Source organism: Labrus mixtus, chromosome 14 (genome assembly GCF_963584025.1).
Source record: "Labrus mixtus chromosome 14, fLabMix1.1, whole genome shotgun sequence".
Lineage (NCBI taxonomy): Eukaryota > Metazoa > Chordata > Actinopteri > Labriformes > Labridae > Labrus > Labrus mixtus.
Genome location: NC_083625.1, coordinates 19629037 through 19650415, shown reverse-complemented (window position 1 = coordinate 19650415; position 21379 = coordinate 19629037). Strand labels below are relative to the sequence as shown.

Sequence of the window (21379 nt, the reverse complement as noted above, 5' to 3'; positions counted from 1 at the left end):
AGTGCTGTAAAATGGGGCCGAAGGAAAATGCAAAATAATTATCTGTTTGCTGGTAAAAAAAGAAAGAGGAACAAAGACTTAATCGTGATGAACGCTGGTTGGAGAGGCCCCTTATTAATTTTTGAGTACATTTGCTACCTGTTAACTAATGGTTAACCACTAGTTAACCATTAGTTAACAGGTAGTTCCTTTTTCATTCCCCAGTAAATATGCAAATTAGTGTGCCTTATTGTTAAGTGTTACCATGATGTAGTTCTGTTGCCGTCATCATGCTGGGACCTCTAGCTGTCAAGTGATTATGGAAACAAACGGACAAAATGAGTTTCCTCCGTAGGGTGGCTTGGCTTAGCTTTGGAGATGGGGTAAGGAGCTCGAACATTTGTATGGAGCCAAGAGTAGAGCTGATGTATGTATTTTCATCCATAAAGTTGTGCTGTGAGGATCGGTGTTACAAAATTAATGACTTACACTCTCCAGCCACTTTGTATACAGCTGTTCAACTGCTTGTTATTGCAAATCTAATCTAATCTAATCAGCCTATCACATGGCAGCAACTCAATGCATTTAGGCATGTAGACATGGTCAAGACGATCTTCTGAAGTTCAAAATGAGCACCAAAATGGGAAAGAAGGTTGATTTAATTGACTTTGAACATGGCATGGTTGTTGGTGCCAGACGGGCTGGTCTGAGTATTTCAGCAAATGCTCATCTACTAGGATTTTCACGCACAACCTTCTCAAGGGCTTACAGAGAATGGTTCAAAAAAAGAGAAAATATCCAGTGTGTGCCAGTTCTCTGGGCAAAAATGCCTTGCTGATGCCAGAGGTCAGAGGAGAATTGCCAGACTTGTTCGAACTGATAGAAAGGCCACAGTAACTCAAATAACCACTCATTAAGACCAAGGTCCCTGTGTACTAATTGAATATAATTTAAACGCCACAGACTATCTGAGCATTGTTGCTGACCAAGTCCAACCCTTTATGACCAGTCTTCCCATCTTCTGATGGCTACTTCCAGCAGGATAACGCGCCATGTCACAAAGCTCATATCATCTCAAACTGGTGTCTTGAACATGACGATGAGTTCACTGTACTCAAATGGTCTACACAGTCACCCGATCTCAATCCAAAAGAGCACTTTTGGGAACTGGAGATTCGTCTCATGGATGTGCAGCCGACAAATCTGCAGGAACTGTGTGATGCTATCATGTCAATATTGACCAAAATCTCTAAAGAAATGTTTCCAGCACCTTGTTGAATCTATGCCATGAAAAATTAAAACAGTTCTAAAGGCAAAAGGGGGTCCAACCCGGTACTAGTAAGGTACCTAATAAAGGGGCCGGTGAGTGTATATCCATCTCTCTGTCAGATTTAATTTGTGTTGTCACCTACGTGTCCCTTTGTATGAGTGATGGGTGCTAAGCACACAATGGCCTGGATTTATGGATTAAGAGGATAGAGGTAAGACGCTCCCAGAATCCAGGTTTGCCAAATCCAGTGTGCCAAATCTACTGTGTGGCACACTGGAGGGTACGTAGTGATCAGTGGAGATAACTGGACTTTTTTCAGCTCAGTTTTGGGACAAAAATAAGGTGAGCTTTGATACACCAATGTCTGAACAGTTGCAGATGCTGTCCGTGAATTGTGAAGCTCAACAATTTTTCAGCAAGAATTGACGCTAAACTCTCTTAACTTTTCAATTATTCTCTAAAAGTCTGTGCAGTCTCTTTTCATTGTGTACTAGAAGTGTTGAGTTCCACTTTTTCATCTTAATCCTGAAGGCTTTTGAAGTCCTGCCTATCACGTCTTCGTCCTTGCAGGCAAACGACATCATCGTCTGTCGTTGCCCCATCGTTTTCCTTCCCCTACTTCCCTGGTGAGACTCAGATTCCCTCCCTGCCACCATGGTGGTTATGAAGATGAAGTTCCCCTTCCAGAAAAGAGTGCAGCTCGCCAAGGGACTATGGCTCCTTTCCTTGAGTGGCACAGTGGCTGGAGCTTTAACCTTCAGCCTGGGCTGCATCCTCAAGACAGAGCTGCTCAGGAGAGCGGAGGTACTTTCTAAGTCTAATGCTATGACTACTATCACTTTTATCAATGCTTTACAGTTTACCTGCAAAAGTGAGAGACATGAAATGAGGATTTTTAACTGCAACTCTGAAGTAGTGTATGTAGTCCAAACTAAGTTTCTACCTTGAAGTAAATTCAAATGCATAGCTTGTCATAATCAGAACATACCTGATAGATAAAGTATAATTAATACAGTAGTAGCCTGTAGATACTTAGAGAGAGAGGAACGTAATATTTTTATGTTGAAAAGTGACGTAGTTGATTATACCCTAGAGTGGCTCAGCTGACAGACACAAGTTGTCCGTCTTGATTAAAACCATCTGGGAGAATTTGTGGAAAAACTGTAAAAAAGGATAAATTAAATTTGATAATGTTTTAGAAAGTCCCTTGTTAATCGAGTATGTAAAAGAGTGAGTTACACCTGTGACCTGTTTTTATGTCCCCACTCATCATTTAATAAACCAGGCTTTGTCAGTTGAAATAAACTAATTCTCTATTTCAGAACACTGTCATTTCAAATGAAAGTATTTAAAAAACCTACTGTTCATTTTTTAAACTTTTGAGTTGAAGAAGCTCTTTGTAATCTGATTTAATTGTTATTTTAGATTTTTTTTAAAGGTTTTACTTTTAGGCTTTTTATGCCATTATTTTAGAGATAGGACAGTGGATAGAGGCAGAAATAGGGGAGAGAGCGGGTGGGAATGACATACAGGAAAGGAGCCACAGGTAGGATTCGATCCCAGGCCGCCTGCTTAGGGGACTAAAGCCTCCGTACTTGGTGTACATGCACTAACCACTACAATACCTGTGCCCCATAAGTTTGAATAACAATGGTTATGACAGCACCCTGTTATTATGCCTTTAAAAAGTGTAGATTTTCATGTAAATATAATGAATAATAATTAAATTAATCGGCGAATAAGCAACACTTAAACAAATAATTTCATGTCATGTCACTGCGCCTATTTCATTGTTTGTTTTTTTACACCACTAATGTTCATCCCATCAATTTGCAATGAAGAAAATTCAGGGCAATAAAAATCCTCTTAGACATCTAACCTAGTCCTACCGGATTTTGTGCAATAATTTGGGTTTCTTTAGTAACCTTACACACATTTTTTTCACCCTGTAAGGTTATTCAACTATTATTCTTTATAAAATGATCCAACAAATTTAAACTTTTACTAAAATCATCATTCTTGACTTAACTATCTAATGCAGAAACCAGAGGCATGTTGTTTTCCAAAGACTTTTCTTGAAGACTCTAATGTATTGTATGAAACCTCAATGGGTTGTAGGACATTAAAACCTTTGGAAAATTTGCAGGTCATTGGAGAAACAATTTTTGACCTGTCAGTGTTAAATTTGACCATTTTAAATAATTGACCGTAGAAATCTACTCCACGTCTCCTCAGTAACTCAGTGTTACTTTAGGAGCCCTTGAGCTAAAAAGCTATCATGGACGTGAGCTGCTCAGTGCTCAAAGCTGATTCATCTGAGAGGCTCTCAATTATGAATGATTATCTGACTGATTACCAGAGATTGCCTGTTTAAATTAAGGTTTAACCTTCAACTTGTTCTAACTTCCAGGGTTCAACAACACACTGATTGTGTAGATCTCAAAGCATGTTGAATGAATGTTAAAACACAGACTTCTTCACAAATTATGATGGCGGTTTTTGCCACTTGAGAGGGTTGCTTTGTAGCTTGATTTATACAATCAAAAAAGCCAATAATAGAATAATAGCCAATAATGGGTAAAGTAGTCTCACCTTTTTTCCAGAAGAGAGTCACGTTTCTCTTTTTGAATTTCTGTTACACATCAAGGAGGACTGCCATCACACATTGTTTGAACATACGAGCTCTCAAGACTTTCCTTTTTGTCAAAGCTTTAATTATAAATCCAACTGTATTATTTTATTTGTACATATGGTTAAAGTAAGGCACAATCCACCTATAAGTTTACACCCAGACATCCATAACTGCAGCAGCTATAAATATTTCTCATTACTAGTAACATACAGTACAGCTTCAGTTAGGAAAAAGAGCTGCAATAATAGGTATAACTTTGCTTATTTGTGAGTGTTTGGAAGTTGATGTTAAACATATATTTCAGTTGATTTTAGGCAAAAATCATCAGAAATGATACATATACCTGCTTATATAGCTTTTTTTGGGGGGGGGGGGGGGTCTTTTATTTATCCATTTATTTGAGGGACAAGGCATTGACTCGGAAATCAGGGAGAAAGAGAGTGGGGGCCACAGGTCGGATTTGAACCAGAGCCCCTTGCTTATAGGACTGTGGCCTCTGTACATGGAGCGCAGGAACGAACCATAGGCCACCGGAGCCCATCCATCCATCCATCTTTTATCTATACTGCTTTCCCATTCGATCCCAGCTGTCATTGGGCTAGAGGCAGGGTACACCCTGGACTGGTTTGCCATGTCTTTGGACTTGCTTACAGCAAACAGATAGGATTATTACTGATAACATGTGTGTGTGACTTACTTACAGGTAATGGATAACTCAAACATTCATGTGGTGCCCAACACCCTCATGATTGTTGGTCTGGCCTCTTTGGGTATCAACTACTTTGCTTCAAAGATCTGTCAGGATGCTCTGGATGCTGACCAATTTCCTCGCTGGAAGAAATTCCTGAAGCCATATTTTGCCATCTCTTCTTTCTTCACTGTCCTCATGCTGCTCGCAGTCATCATGAGCTTTGCAATGACAGGCAGTCTGGAGTTTTCCCTGAAGCTTGGCCTGAGGAATGGCATCCGTTTCTACAAGGATACAGACACCCCGGGCCGCTGTTTCCAGAAACAGAACATTGACTACCTGCAGATGGCTTTTGAGTGCTGTGGAAACAACGACTTCAGGGACTGGTTTGAAGTCCAATGGATCAGCAACAGATACCTTGATTTCAACTCTAAGGAAGTGAAAGAGTAAGTTTCCCAGAAACTATTTATGAATATAAAAGGGACATCTTTTTACAGGCTTTCATACAAAAACAGTAATAGAATAACATGTTCACAATCTGAAGCATATCTCTTCATTGTTTCATTAGCCGCATCAAAAGCAATGTGGACGGCCGTTACTTGGTCGATGGAGTCCCATTTAGTTGCTGCAACCCTACCTCTCCACGGCCTTGCATCCAGTATCAGCTCACCAACAACACTGCTCACTATAACTATGACTACCAAACTGAAGAGCTCAACATCTACCTCCGAGGCTGCAGAGAGGCCCTGGTCAACTACTACATGGGACTGATGAATACCATTGGTACCGCAGTGCTGTCAGTCTTCCTCTTACAGGTGAATTATGATGAGAATTACAACAGTATGTAAGGCAGAGGGTAGCTTAGTTAAGGCATGGACTTTTTGGGGGTTGGTACAGATGCTATACTAAATGTAACATTGTGCAATGTCTGTGCAATGTCAAAAACTGTATTGCAATATCCTACCATTGTACAGTATGATCACAGTTAGCAATGCATGCAAGGCTGAGCGTGAGCATCAGTTGATTACTTATTTATGCATTGCATCAAAGGCCACAATTCATATAAATCCATCATTCACCACTCACTAGTCTAAGTTGCTCCTTGATGATGCTCTCTATTGTAAACTGATCGACTTCTAACCCACTCTCCATTTTCTCCACCTTCCTCCCTTCGCTTCAGGGATCTGTGCTGGTCAGCTTGCGGTTCCTGCAGACCTCAATGGAGGCAGTGGCAGGGAAGGAAAACACTGAGATTGAGACAGAGGGGTACTTGCTGGAGAAAGGAGTAAAAGAAACCGTCATGGAGTTTGTCGACCCTTTAATGAAGTTCCTCCTGTTCACAAACAAGGTGGAAGAGGGCGAATCGACCAGCGCAGCTACAACCTAAACCACAAATGATGTAGTCACAGAGAGGGAAATGAATAAGGATTTTAAAAGTTTTATAATAATGAAAGTGTCCATGAATTTGAAAGATTAAGGGGAAGCATTTTCTATTTTGAGATGACCACCACTGGTCAAATTATTGTATATTTTGTAGTTTCACATTCAAATTACATACACTGACTGCAAAACATATAGCTTTACCCAAAGAAGTTACTGTATGATTTTCACTGTTTAGAATTTATTTTAAATAACCCTTATTATGAATATTGTGCTTAATATTATTCACCACATTCTTTCACAAATACACCAAATCCTTTCCAATAATAAATTTGACTGTGATATCATTAAAATCACTCTCACAAGTCTTGGTTATAAAAGCAATAACACAACACCAATCAGTCAGCAGGGAAACAGAATGAGGTAGTGTACACAACGGATGTTGATCATACAGGATGTAATGCTGACTGGAGAGACATAAAGCACAATGCTCCACTGTGTAACAGGACTGTGACATTATATAACTTATTAAAGTTTGGAGTTACTTATTGCCTTATGAAGTGGAGTCACTCATTGCCTTTTCTAATGCACATGCTAGTATCTTATTGCTTCACATGTCAGATGTCATCCTCTAGAACAGGAGCTCCTAGGTGTTTATGCAACCCCCTTTCTCTTCTTGCTGTTACTGTAAGTAGCAGGATTAAAAAGATTGATTCATCAACAATGTCCCTAATGCAGTGAAAGCCATTGAGTGTGTCCTCTGTTCTGACACCTTTGTTTAAGCTTTTAATCCCATTTGTTAATACTGAACCTGCTACCCTTGCAAATATACACCTGTGTCAGGATACAGTCAGGGGGTGTTTCCACAGTGTTGGCCAGTGGTAGCATGTCCCCTTCCCTCACCCCTCCCCTAGAAAATCTCACGGGCCATCCCAGGTGCTATCCCAAAAGCCTACACTATGATTTGCACATCAGTTTCATAAGACAGGTGCATAGGAATGAGTCCAAAACATTTGCAAGCAAACTCCTGCACACTGTCTTACTTGCAATTAACTCATTTGCAATGTTGAAATGAAAGAGAAACATTTGCAACAAATGTAATTTTGCACATTAGACAGTATGCAGAAGTTTGTTTGAAATGTTTGAAATAAAGTGCTTTCAATTGTGACTTTAGATAAACATATTCCTTTAGGAATTTAGCTAAGGAGGTTTTTACTTACTACTATTCTATTATGTTACTTAAAAGAAGATATAGTAAGTGTAGGCATATATATTAATTGTAAACGTGAAGAGTTTTATCAAAGGTCCTTTAACACACTGGAGTGACCTTCTGCAGCTATAGGCAGACTTAAAGACTTGACCTAAGTCAGTACTCTCATATGGTGGATTCTGCTGTACATATAAAAAAAATCACAGTTGAAAATGAAAGATTTTCCCTATTTTCTACTTGTAGATGATCCCATATTCACATCATGTTTATTGAACTGTGTAAGTCATTGATGAAATGGGGAGAGTGATTCAGTCCTAACTCTTGAAATATTTTCAACACAACATATTCTTATAATATTCTTTTAATATATTTTTTTCTTTTTGATGAAAATGGAAATTGTTCAGAAGTTAGATGCCTCTAATAATCGTATTTGTATATTTCTTCTCCAAAAGCTCGATTTCATCTAGGCCTATGTGTAGTGAAGGCAACCTTAGTATTATCTTATCAAATGTTAATGTGCCTTTCATCACATTTAGGATCGCTTGAGGAATTGCCGTAATAACTGTTGAATATTGTGTTTTTGTGGATTCAATATTAAACTTCTCCATGAAATCACTGTATTCGAGAAGATTCCCTCCTGAATCTATGTAAAATGGACCAAATAGCCCTCTCCACCCAATCATGAAAACATAAAGACTTTCGTTTAAACAAAACACATCTTATTCCATATCGGGCAATAGTGTGGGGTACAATTTTGTAAATAGGCCAGTTTCCAGTAAAGACGGACCTGCTGATGAATTTTCGACAACTAAATGGCAAGTTTAGAAACACAAAAGTCCCATCTCAAAATAAATTATATTCCTCCACAGTTATCAAATACTTTAAGAAGGAATATTAAACCAGAAAGTATTGCATATGCGTTGTTGCGTGTGAACGGACTGCTCAGCAGATAACATCCGCTGCCTGAGTAGTTCAGATGAAATGACGTTGTGGTCACATGACGTGACGACGACGCGCTTTTATATTTTAGACTTTATGTTCAAATCATTCTCAAGATCAAACCTTTTTAAACGCTTTCGTTTGAAATGTACACAGGCTGTCCGTCATTGTTACTTCAAATTATCTCATTATGAACCCTTTGAAATATCCACTTTAAGCTATTTCAAGGCTCATTATTCATTGACTTTTCCAGCTGAGTGGTGTTTTGTCATTTCCAGGCGGAATGTCACGCCCATTAAAGAGTCGTTCAGAAAGAACCGATCATCCGCCGGTTTCTCACTAACTGTTGCAGCTGCCCGGAAAGCTAGTTTTAGACAACTGGCTAGCCGTAGTCAGGGCAATAACAGCGGGTTGCTGACTAGCTTCTGTATTTACCTAACACATTTGGTAGGATCTCATCCAGAGTATTAGCTATAAGTGGAGGGAATTAAGCAGAAGTGACAGGTAGGTGGTCGACAGAGACATTTTTGTTCCTTCGTTTACTATCAACACTACAGTATGTGAGACTGTTGGGCAAAAACCCAGAAGATAGCTAGCTGGTGAGAAAACTGTTATGAACTGATGACTGACATCATTGTTATACCTCAAGTAAAGTTAATGTTACAAGGACAATGTAAAATATGACCCTGAAACGTTTCATGACAGTAGCTAGCATGGTTGGTTTCCTTTGAAATACACTTTAAGAAATTGAGTTAAAGTGACGCTATGTGGTTTCCAGAGACTTTCAGTTGTTGTTTGAGTATTTTCAGGGGAAGTCAGTTTTACTTGGATTGCTAACTAGTCCTCGTCCCAGCAGTATAAGATACACTACATAAAATATATCGTATCTCTGTGCTTTATCTCTGTATATACATGTTCTATGTCTTGACGCTATAATAACAATGCTTTAAATTATATTCATACCATGTGAACTGGAGTAGACCAAAATAAAATGTAGGTGTTACATGATAATTTAACTACTATAGGGTGAGGTCAACAGCAGTCGACTTAGATTTTCTTGTTGTACACAGGGTCTTTTCCAATCTACTACCACATGGTGTCGCTGGTGCACAGTGAAGCAGGGGCTATATTAGTTTGATTACTGTTAAATTAAGCATAGCTAAAGAAAGGGTATGAGATAGACCTGCCCACTGTAATAAGCTGATATCAGTCTAGTCACCTCTGAAGCATTTGCTCGGGCTGATGTCAGAGTGATCAACACATACAACCAGACCATAGACTCTCAGTAACAGCCAACATTTGTGCAGCTATGACGTCACATGGATAACTCTGACTTTAAGATATCATAAAGTTAAGGGTTAAAAAAATCCTTTCCTATCGCACATATATTTCAAAGAAGTCCCTATGTGTCCCGTAAGACACTTTAGCTTCGGATGCCTATGTAAATGAATTCTGCATGGCAGCTGTTTATGTTTACTTTTGTAGGTGGAGAGTCTATCTCAAACATATGAGCTATTGAGCTTTTAGAAAACTTTTCCCATCCAGGCTCCCAGACCTATTTTTAGAGCCGTTTCTAATTCATGTTGTGCACATGTTGTGTTTCTGTGTATATACTCTTGAGTAATTTGGACTTGTGTTTCATGTTAGAGATGGAAGGAGATGACTGCAATTTTCCTCCTGATCCATCAAACGATCACTCGCAAAGAGGAAGTGTTGCTTCTTCTGCAACACTTTCCCGTGGTAGGTTGCAAGAAATCTTGATAAAGCTATCCTCAACAACATGAATTATATTTTTTCTTCTTTTCTCTCTTTTTTGATGTGTCATACTTTGAGTTAATTTTGTGTGGTTGTGTTCTCACAGCTCAAGATGTCCTTATATACCTGTTTGGTGACAGCGCAGTACACTTAACGGTAGAAGGGCTTGGCAGTGTCAGCGTGCAGGAGTTGGGTCGCAGTGTTCGTGAGGCTCTCCATGTTCCTGAGTCTGCACAGGATGCTTTTGCCTTCTGGCTTTGTTCTCCGCTGCTCGGTATGTACTTTTTTTCCTCCCACTATTTACTCAGATAAAAGCTGCAAACATTTATCTTCGAGTGCTATCATATAAGAATGTAGATGTGTATATATGAGTTTTCTTTCTCTGTGAAACCTCAGAGTCTGGCTACAACAGATCACCAAATGTGATTTTTGTTGTGCGAGATGCAAGACAGGAAGTGCTTCTAGATGCCTGAACCGGCTTAATTAAGATCGACTAAGTGCTGTGTTGCTTGTATTATCTATAAAATGGTACAAGGATCAATTATATATGTATACCTAATGTATTTTACTGAAAATGGTATTATTTAGTTGAAACATTATGTTAGCAACAGAACATCAATTGCTATTTTTTTATGGTTTGAAGTTTGAAGTGGCTATGTACTTTTTTCAGATGATTGTACCTTACATCAGTGTAGGCAGCTCCAGTAAAACAATAACAACACAAGAGTTAGAGTTGGAAAACAGACACATCTCACCGTGTTACATTTGCCTCCCACTGACTCCTCAGATTTGCAGCTGAAAGCGAGACATCAGCCGTACAAACTGTGTCGGCAGTGGCAGGACTTACTGTATCGGTTCACTCTGGCCTCGGAGGAAGATATTTCACAAGGTGAGTATGACAATTACGTCAGTGTCTTTATAGGCACTAAGTGTTCTGCAATTTAGTCCAAACTCATCTGATGAGGAAACATAGATTCTTAAATCAAAGTAAGGATTGGAGGACTCTGCTAATTTCTTATCTATGCAGCCAAGTTTGTCACAGAGCATTTCTGCCTAACAAAGACAGGAAACAATTAACAAACTCTCCAGTGCAACTACACAGTAGTACTGTGTCTAATAGTCACATAAAATATGCCAGCTTTGGTTAAAACTATGGAAAAGTGTCTGTAAGAAATGTGATTAGTCACTAGCAGTATGGAAATGTTGTGTTTGAGTTACTCAAATACTGCTCAGGATAAGGGCAGTAAATACACCTTTGATTCCCTCAGCAGCCTGCTTTGTAAAACACTCTGTGTGTCTCTGTATGCCAAGCAAGACCTGTTTCTCTCTGCAGTTGCTCCCTGTGGATTTGTAGCTTATTTATATATTTTTGTTTTGCTCAGTAGCTTTCTCAGTGTAAATGACATTTAAAGAGCTGTGGGATTTGTTTGGAATAAATCAAAGATTACTGAGGGAGTTTGTATCCTAAGCAGTAAACACCTGTTGCTTAACAAACAAAGTGAAGGTAGGAGCACAAGGAAATATGTATGCATCAAGCAGTATGAAGGGAAGGAGAGTTTACAGTTGCTGCATTTCTTTTGACGTGTCAAGCTCAATAACCTAAATGAACAGTGAACACATACGTTTAGACATCTTTAAATATTTATGAATTGTAGAGTAGTTAGTGCTTTTTAGACATTTTCCCCTCCAATCCATCTGTTTTTTAACAATATTATTGGAATCACTTACATGGAGGAGTGATTTTTATCAATCCTGCCCTGATACGATGCAGCAGTGACCACGATATCCTGTGCAAATGATAAACCTGAGCATTAAAAAACAGAATGTTCAATAGTTACTCTGTATGTTTAAAAATGAACTAGCCCATGATACAGAGGCTCCAGTGTAACTTAAGCAAAACTTCAGGTCTAGTTCTAAAATATCAAAGTCAATGTAAAGAGAGCTGAAACAGTTCTTCAACAAAAAGGATTAGTTGATCAACAGTACAATTATTGTGCATAGTTAATAATAGTTAATCGTCATTTTTCAAGCAAACATCCAAACTATGGGCTACTACAGGTCAGGCTTTATGTGCTTGGTAATCTCTGTCTTATGTAGAGTCAAACTTCTGACTATCTTTGGACTTTTGAAGAATAGTTGGACTGAAAAAGCAGAATCAGAATCTTTTTTGTTGGCCAAGTATTTGGAAACATTTAAGGTGTATGACTCACCCTTTAAGTTTTTCCTTAGTGCATATCTGTTTGTCTTGATTCTTCTTCTTCTTCTTCCTGCATCTTCCTCTATCTCACTTTTCAAGCCCAGCACAGTTTCAGCAGACAGCTGTTCAACATGAGTCTGGTTCTGCTCAAAGTGTTTTCATTGCCACTGTAACGCTGCTAAATGTTGATTGGTACTCATGATGGATTAATGTTGGGTCTTTGAAGATAATAAAACAATGAGTAAGGTTTTTCATCCGCTCTCTTGTAAATTGTCTTAAGATCACATTTGTTATGAATTGGCGCTATCCAAATAAAGATTGATTGATTGTCATCTTCTCGGTTTTACAGAAGACAGAAATAGACATAAAACAATGTCAACATTATCCTTGTTGTTTTTATGAACATTTTGTTCACCTTGTGACACTCTAAGATTTACAGGAACCCTTGCTGAGCAATGTGTTATATACACTTAATATAGTGTGGCATTCTAAAGAAGAAATGTATTTGAATGTGCTTATTGCTACAACTTCCTGTCCAATATACTCAGTGTGGTGTTGTCTGTCCCGCCTTTGAGCGTAAAAAGACGATCAGCCCACACTTATCTATTTGTGATGCTGTAGGTCCTTTCAGTAGGACAGGTCTGCAAAGTGCATTAGAAAAACTGTCATAGCTTTTCTTTTCTTTTTAAATCACCAAAATAATTACATAATCCTTTAACTGTTCTGTTTCTGTGTGGAGAAGAGAGGGTTTCCTCCCACACTAAAGGAGAGGACAATAAGGTGTAGCAGAGTGGGTGGGATGGGGCTTGACTGGCAGATCCCCCCCCTCCCCCCCCTCCACCACAGTGTTTGTCTCTATACTCTCACTCCTCCACTGTGGGATAAAACCCACTCGGTAACAAATGGATAAAAGATAATAAAGATAGTCGCCTGTCCCTAATGCATCATTGTCCTCTGCTTTTTCCTCAGATGAACCGTTTCTCCAGTACCGCAGAAACGTGTTTTATCCTAAATCTAAAGAACTTCAGGTACTGAAAAGATGTATTTATGTAGATATGAGTGAATTATAAAAGCATTTGTATCTATCGCTTCATATTTAGGACTCCGAGTCTGTATTGAAGTACACAATCCAGAGTGAGCTAAATGTGGTCACTGTCTCCGTCCTGAGCAGATAGATGATGATGGCGTCCTGAGACTTCTGTACGAGGAGGCCAGGAGCAACATCCTCACAGGTCGATACCCCTGTGATCCCGAGCACTGGACGGGTCTTGGAGCCTTGTCACTCGCTCTCGAAGAGGGAACCGGCCTCGACGATGCACATTTTACTACTACTGTGAGGTAAATCAAGAATGTTGACCATACTCTGGTCGTTGGTTGTAAATGTTTTGTTAAAAATACTGTGGATGGTTGCATTGCTGACAATTTGGCTTCTTTTAAAGCGATAGTTGAAGATACCAGCTTTTCCCCCCTGCGTGCAGTCTTTATGCTAAGCTAAACCAGCTACCACCTGGCTGTAGTTTTTAATTGTACTGACAGAAATGAGAGTGATTTTTTCTCCTAATAGACCTTTTTTTTGGCTCTACCACTTACTCACAGTTGCATTTTGTGAAGTTCCCATTTGACCTGGTTTTAGTTCTCCTTTTTTAGAAAATGAAGAAATAAGCCCATGACCCTCATTTTGTCCAACTTTGAGAGGGTGCCTCTCTTCAGCTTGATAAACTGTAAAGAATAGACTTGCTGAAAACACAACAAAAATCCATGACCCTCAACCCACATTCTCCTAAGTGTTGCTCACAGAATGAGCAGCTTAAAGTACTTTGGGACAATCAGCGACAACAAGCAGCAATTTGATGAAAATCTACAGGCATTGTGAAAAAGGTCAACAGTGTCTCTTGAGTTTAGAAGCTTTGATTTTTTTTTTGAACGTCAGCAACATTCACATTGTGTCACAGCGGGGTTTTTCAGGTGATTGTTAGTTAGTCGGTGTCAAGTACAAGAATGGGTGAGATGACATTTTTGATTGGAGTGGGATGATCATGGGAATATGAGTCTTTTTTTCTGTGTAAAGCCTCTTAAGACTTGATTGTGATTAAGCTTGTAGAATGAATGATACCCGACAGGGCTCCTCTAACACTGCACAATGTACTACTGCTATATTCAAGGAGTTTAGTCACCACAACCCTTTAATAGATACTCATGACACATGTTACAGGCTGCATACAGATAGCAGGGAGGACAGATATTTACAAGGGGGTCTCATGATTCTACACTTATCGAGCTCTGATAAGGTCTGGGGTTATGGTCTACTTCCCTGTGAGTACTTGACAGGTTTGTACTTTAAATTAGGGTTCTCAGTTGGCTGTGACATAATGATCAAAACAAAAATAAAGGAAATAACCACTTCCTTCCGAAATGATGAGAATCATGTTCTGTTTTCTTTATTTATATAAAGACCCGTTATATGATCACAGGTAGAAACTCTTAACTATGGATGTGATTCATTGCTACTTGATGAAGTATTTCCCCCCTGTTCCTTGTAAAGGCCCTTTTTCTCCTGTCATTCCAGTAATTGCAGTTAATGCAGTATAGTGGGCTCTGTTCAGAAACATGAGGAAATCACATCTTTATGCAATTTTTTTTTCTTCACAATATGGACGAGGGAAGAAATAGAGACACATGTGACCGACAACCAGTTGATCACATTTTATAATAATGATAAAGCCTCTATTTCATACGTGAAATGTGTAGCTAACGCAGGTCTGTTTGTCACTGTGAACAGAAACAAGTATGTAGTGGGGTCTCAAACTTCACTTCATTCTACAACTATAGATTAACATTAGGCTTTATTATTATTATTGTTATTGTTATTATTAAAGCTCTCTTGAGGAGTTTTTAGACTAATGAAACAAACCTAAATTTATATTGATCCTTCTATATGAGCTACAAAAGCAAAATGATCATTAGAGAGAAGATTGATTGTCTCTATTTAGCTACTAACTGTCACCCCTGAGGTTGGTGTCAATCCAGGCAATAAACAGCACACTGCCTGGACATCTGGTAAAAAAATCATATATATTTTTTTATACTCTATTAATCCTGAAGGTGAAATTTGGTTTAGCACTCTGTTATTGAGAGACATGCTACTCAAACACACAGACTGGAAACATGGACATGCAATAATGGAGAGATGTCAGAGTGGTGCTGTACACAGAGAGCGCACCTGAGCAGTGGGGGGTTCGGTTCTTTGCTCAAGGGCACTTCGGCAGTGCAGAAAACACTGCTAACACATGTACAGGACAAGATCAGCAAAGAGAGAAATTGCCCTGCTTTGTCTACAGGGGGCACCAAAGTGACCCAGCCCAAAGGTTCCTCATAGGAGCTATAAAGTTATAGCTGAAGTGTTCACCTCTATACACCTTTTGGTTCTCTCTTTCTTTCTCTCTGCGTACATTTAGTTTCAGATGATGTTTTTTTTAGAGACATGTTGCACATGTTTATTTGTGTTTCCAGCTGTTATTTGAGATCCATTCAGAAGTGTCACTGGAGTCACATGTTGAGACACATTCTAATGCCAGGTGTGAACAGACGTACTTAGATCTGTGTGCTTGTGATCAGATCAGTCAGAACACATTAACACCAGGTGTAAACAGGGCACTTGCCTATGAAACTGAACATCATGACCTGTAAATGATACACACTTTATGTCATCCGCTTCCCAAAGAGAGAAGAAGCTGTCCTCTTTTGTGCCGGCGCATGTTGCCATGGGGAGTGGAGGTTTGTTCTCCACTTTGAGAGGGAAGTCGAGCCGTCAGACGGGGCTGGAGCAGAACCTCTTGGAGGCATACAGAAAGATCAGCACGTCTGCTGGAAACGCTCCTGAGCCCACACAGCTCCTACACCAGTACCTCAACACATGTCACAATCTGCCTTATTACGGGTAAAAGCAATTTTAATGAAACAATTTTTTTTTTTAAATTTTTTTACCTTGACTCACTGCGCATACAGTACATTTTAGTTTAACATTGACCACAAATATAGGTGCGCTTTCTTCATTGGGGAGATTGACAAACCAGCGCAAGGGATTCTCCAACGGGGAAAACGCAAATCTGTCAACGTTGGGATCTGCCTCGAGGGAGTTTATGTTATGGATGTCAAAGAGAAGGTGAGCCCTGGGTTGTGTTATGTTGACATTTCTGTGAAATAATGACCCAAAAACTGACACTGTAGAAATACTGAAACTCTCCTAATTTTCATGCACACTCATTGTCTTGCAGCATGTGCTTCTCGGGCTGCATTTCAAAGAGCTTTCCTGGGACCACAGCTACCCGGAGGAGGAGGGCGACTCACACATTCTGTGGCTGGAGTTTGATGGAGAGGAAGATGGCACACCTGTCAACAAGCTGCTAAAGATCTACTCCAAACAGGTAAGAACATGTTTGTGGAATGAAATCATTGTCACACTTGTAGCTCCATTAACATCTGATTGGCTGAGTGTCATCAGGCAGCATGTACACTGTACCTCAGAACTGCTGAATATGCTGTGTTGATCAGCTGTTTTGTCACACCTTAACAAACTCTGCTGTGGTTTGAAGATAGTCTTAAGAATTTGTTGTCACGAGAGAGGGTGACAGATGAAGTCATCTTCTGTATGTCTTATTGCACCTGTCCTGATATGGAGAGGGGATCCATTGCCTTCTCTAGAGAGTACACTGCACCTGGTGTTACTGAGAGCTTCAGGGTCAGGTGCTGCTGCTGAGGCTGTTTAACTTCAAAGCAGCACAGCTCTTGATGTTAGAGTAAATTATGTTTTTGTGCTCACAAAGTCTATTTGATCCTGGGTCAGTGATTGTTGGATGGAAAATAATCATCCCAGCCACCAGATAGTGAAGAGACGTTACATAATAGTCGAGGAAGAAAGGCATAATCACAAAGGGCCTTTATCCAAAGCTGGCAATGTGAACTTTCATATGAATGTGGTTCAGTGATGGATCATCAAAAGGAGAGGATACTGACCATCAGTCTTAATCATTACTATTTTTTTGTGTATTTTCTGTATGTTAGGCTGAGCTAATGAGTGGCTTAATTGAGTTCTGCGTTGAGCTGAAGTCTGGGTCAGAGGGCGGAGCTGCAGCTGCAGCTGAAATGGATGGCGAGGCGAGTTCCCAACAGCCCGCCGGGCAGGATGACAGCAGCAAGAATGGACGAGGAGGACGGCGGGGGATGCTGCGCAGACAGAGCAGTGTTCTGTGCAGTCGAGTCCATTCTCTGAACACCATTAGCTACGTGGATAATGGTGAGTGTAATGAGATGCTGTTCCTACTAAAGTGGCTGTGTAATCTACAGTGCCCCATAACAAAGTACACTTATTATAGTGTGCTACAGAACACTTAAGTGTACTCATAAAAGGACTGAAAGTATTACACCTACAGGGTACTAAAATTCAACAACTACTGTATTTACTCATTATGCATACATAAAAACAAGGGCTTGTCTTTCAGTGAGTTTAGTGTACTTGACTGGACTATAAACTATATTTTAAGTAAGCACAACATACTACTGTATTCATTTGTTTGCTAATTCTTCAGTGAAATAAAAATTAAATACTTTTTACATTAATAGTAGTAGTAGAGTATTTGTGCATTCAAGCATACTCAAAACGTTCTGGCATATAACGTTAGATTATTTTTTGTAACACTTACCAGATTTGATTTTAAAGGTCCCATATTATGCTTTTTCTGGTTTTATATGCTCTTTAGTGTGTTTTCCAAGTGTCCTGTGCATGTTTAGGCACATCTATGTGCAAAAATTCAAAGTCCGCGGAAACGCAGCTTCTCCTACGTCCTCCTGTTAGCTGTAGCATTAGCCGCATGTAACGCTCAGTTCTAGCCCCCCTCGATAAAAATGTGTCAGTCCGACGTCATTGTCAGTGTGATATCACTGATCTAAGCCCATTGGCTTGTTGTGGCAAGCCCAGCAGCTCATGTTGTACGCCCATTAACTTCTGTAGCACGCCCACGATATGCCGTAGCCTGCGGCAGCACAGTAGTGCTAAGGTGCTAATGTTTATGCTCCCCTCGGACGGAGCCAGTGGCTGCATTCCCAATATAGTAAAAGAGGCTGGACATTTCCGAGAACCGTGCTGAGCAACTGACCAATTACGGCAGAGCTGACAGGCCGACCAATCAGAGCAGACTTGGCCCACGTGGGGCTCTGCAGTGGGGGCTCAGCAGAGCGTAGCTGACGGACTCAGGGCGTAGAGGGAGCAAGGAGGAGCAGTACATGAAAACAGACACTTTTTTCGGACTTTAGCTATTGTGAACGTACAAAAGTAGGAACATAGATTAAATATACGAACCCCAAAAAGGGCATAATATGGACTCTTTAAGTTTTAAAATACATTTAAAAGTCATCACTTTGAGAGAAAGAAATCTTTCACACATTTCATGGACCACACTTTATGAAAGTTTTCTATTGTGTCACTGTCTACTTCTTTGCTGATGCTGTCTCATTGTAATAACGTTTTTTTTTTTTGTCTTTTTTTCAGGAAAAGAAATCAAACGCTTGAAGCCAAAAAGAGCTGCATCCTTTTTCAGCCGGCAGCCGTCTGCAGCTGCGTACTCTGCTGTGCAGGTGACTGATAGTCTGGAACAGGGTTAGACTGCCTGATCAGCACACGCCTCTCAAAGACCAAAAACTGAACAATTGATTCTGAGATTGATACGTAAAGACTTTATACAAGCTTGAGACGTTTAACTGAACATGAACATGCAAAGGACCAAGTGAGGGATCTTAGTGTTGAGTTACAATATTTATCTTCTGAATTTGTGTATATTTAGAGAGTACAGTAATGTGAAAGACAATATCTACTAACAGTAATGCTTCCAAGGTTGAGGTTGAAGTGAGCTATTTATTAGATGGCAGTACATATCACACTCTGTGAGCAGTATATGATGAACCTTTAACATGAGTCTGAGACAAGCCTTAGAGAAATTGTTATGACCTTTCTGCAGTGCGCTGATGCTGCATTTTACTGCTATTATTCAAAGATGTAAGACCTCATGTGGGTAGAACCACTGCATTACCTCTTTTTGACATCTGAACATCAACATCACCTTACAATACATCCCATTTCATTCTAACTTAAAACATTAAGGAAGTCCTCCTTAGATGTGTCTGAGTTACCACAGACTGTTCACAGTCACCATGACAGACATTTTGAGGGGACGATCTAAGGGCGTGCTCGACTATTCTTCTCTTTCAAACTGCCAGTGCCTTGTTTTCATGAAACATTTTAGAGAAAGTACTGGTAGAAACGTTGAGTGGTGGCTGTTAGTGATCGTAAAGTCCTTATGGGAGCACATTTTTTGTGTTGCGGAAGTCTCTTGTAAGTATGATATGATTCATGTTTTCAGTTGCGTATTGTAGGAAGGCCATCCAGGTGCATATTTAATTTTCCTATTTTCAAGAACAGAAAAGAATTGATGCGGTTTAAACATGTTAAAAAAAAAAGCATTTTACAGCCTCCTGTTGTGGAGGTACAACTTCAAAGTATCCTCAGTGGGCCGAATGAAGGGATATGCCAAATAAAAATAATACAATAGGGAAGTTAGTAATAATAATGTAAGGTATGGGCCGGTTAGAATGTGATATTCAAAGTTGATCTTTGAAATCTGCAACATCAATTCATTTGAAAGCCATGCCCAGGTTCAACCTAAATATTACTGATGCAGTACTGTGCTTTGGACCTTTAACATGACATAGAACAGTCATTACTAAATCTGTCATCATCAAACTTGAACCTACATATCTTAGCAATCATGGTTGATATAAGTTGAATGAAAAGGGTCTTTACATTCAAATGATGTGGTTGCCTTGTACAGCTTTGTGTTTCTCCCTAAAGAAATACTAAATGCCACAGTTGATCTGAAAAAAAAAAAAAATTCTTGGACAATGTTTTTACTTACAGGCGACTATGTGCTCCATGCATACTGCAAAGATCATCTCAAGAAAATCATTCAAATTTACTGTTTCAATAAGAGTGTGTACTTTAAAGCAAGCCTATATAACAATGCTGCAACACAGTGTTCTACCTAAATGGTTCAGAGACAGATTTCAGTTTCCTCTGAGTCCCTCTGAACTCCACCTTAATGCGAACACCTGGCAGTTTTTGATCTTGACATTCAACAGGATCACCTCAATAAAAGCCATGACAGAAGGAGTATATCTTTATAAAGCTGCCTTCCACTTGAACATAATCTGTCCATGAGATTGAGCTCTGTCATGTATTCCTCATGATTCCCCTGAGCATGCTAACAGAATGTTTTGTACCTTTCTACACTTAATATTATCAGCTACTGTCTGTAACTGAACTGACTCAGTCCAGTATACTGTTGCTAACTAACACTATGCATGCCACATTGTAGAATAGGCATTCCAACAGACTACACATCATGTAATGCTGCACTATTGATACTAATACACTATTGAACATCTGCAGATGTTTTTGTATATTGTGTTAGCCGTTATGAGAATGCTTTTACTTTCATTTTTATATTCTTTGTACACAAGAATGAAGTGAAGAAATAGGTCATATCAAGCATCTTCTTCTCAAGCGGTCACTTTGCAGAAGCATTAAGTGCCTTTTTGTTTGTACTGAATTGGCATCTGAATGACTGGTGTTGCCCGGAAACAAGAAATACACATGCTTGGTGTTATTGCTATGGTTAATTTTTTTTTGTATTTTATCCCCCATGTTTTTTAACCAGACGTGTTTCACCTTTCCTAGCAGCTATGAGTTTGTTGATATTCTGGGTAATGGCACAATGTTGCTGTTGAACAGTGTGTTGTGATTCCTCTCAGTAAAGTGGTCAGTTATGCCTTCAGTCACATATGTCTAATGTGCTTTTATTAAACAAATATAAGAAAATGGGTTCATTTCTAGTGTGTTTACCACCTACAGTTCAAGTGCACTGCAACCATACATCAATATATTAAAAGAGCAGCATCTTCCATTTCATTTTAGTAAAATATAAAATAAATGTGCAAAGCTATATGTTGATCCATTTGTAATTTCTCCTGTAAAAACTAGTTGACATGGACCTTAAAAACGTTATTTGTTACAGTTGTTAATAACTCGAAAAAATACCTAAAGCAAATCACAGGTGGTATTTCTTCTGTTACACTAATGTCCATGATTGAATATATAAATATATATTCTATTCCTTTTTTTTGTCTTTGATCAAAATAATGAAAATTATTTTCTTCAAAATTGAAGCCAGCTGCCCTTTTGCTTTGGTTCAACTTGATGTAATTTCTTTTTTTTTTCTTAA

General features: G+C 39.3%; 2 protein-coding genes across 2 annotated transcripts; both read left to right on the top strand.

Moving 5' to 3' along the window:
- The first annotated feature begins 1477 nt into the window (after positions 1 to 1477).
- On the top strand, positions 1478 to 6202 carry rom1a (retinal outer segment membrane protein 1a). Its single transcript, XM_061056275.1, has 5 exons — positions 1478 to 1591; positions 1820 to 2053; positions 4585 to 5015; positions 5138 to 5384; positions 5750 to 6202. The coding sequence occupies exons 2-5, from the start codon at positions 1904 to 1906 to the stop codon at positions 5954 to 5956; spliced, it is 1035 nt and encodes a 344-aa protein (XP_060912258.1). The 5' UTR covers positions 1478 to 1591; positions 1820 to 1903; the 3' UTR covers positions 5957 to 6202.
- A 2254-nt stretch (positions 6203 to 8456) lies between these two features.
- frmd8 (FERM domain containing 8) lies at positions 8457 to 21365 on the top strand. The gene is made up of 11 exons (XM_061055670.1): positions 8457 to 8602; positions 9746 to 9838; positions 9960 to 10127; positions 10641 to 10742; positions 13020 to 13078; positions 13222 to 13388; positions 15772 to 15987; positions 16089 to 16212; positions 16325 to 16474; positions 17112 to 17343; positions 18595 to 21365. The coding sequence occupies exons 2-11, from the start codon at positions 9748 to 9750 to the stop codon at positions 18705 to 18707; spliced, it is 1422 nt and encodes a 473-aa protein (XP_060911653.1). The 5' UTR covers positions 8457 to 8602; positions 9746 to 9747; the 3' UTR covers positions 18708 to 21365.
- The last annotated feature ends 14 nt before the right edge of the window (positions 21366 to 21379 follow it).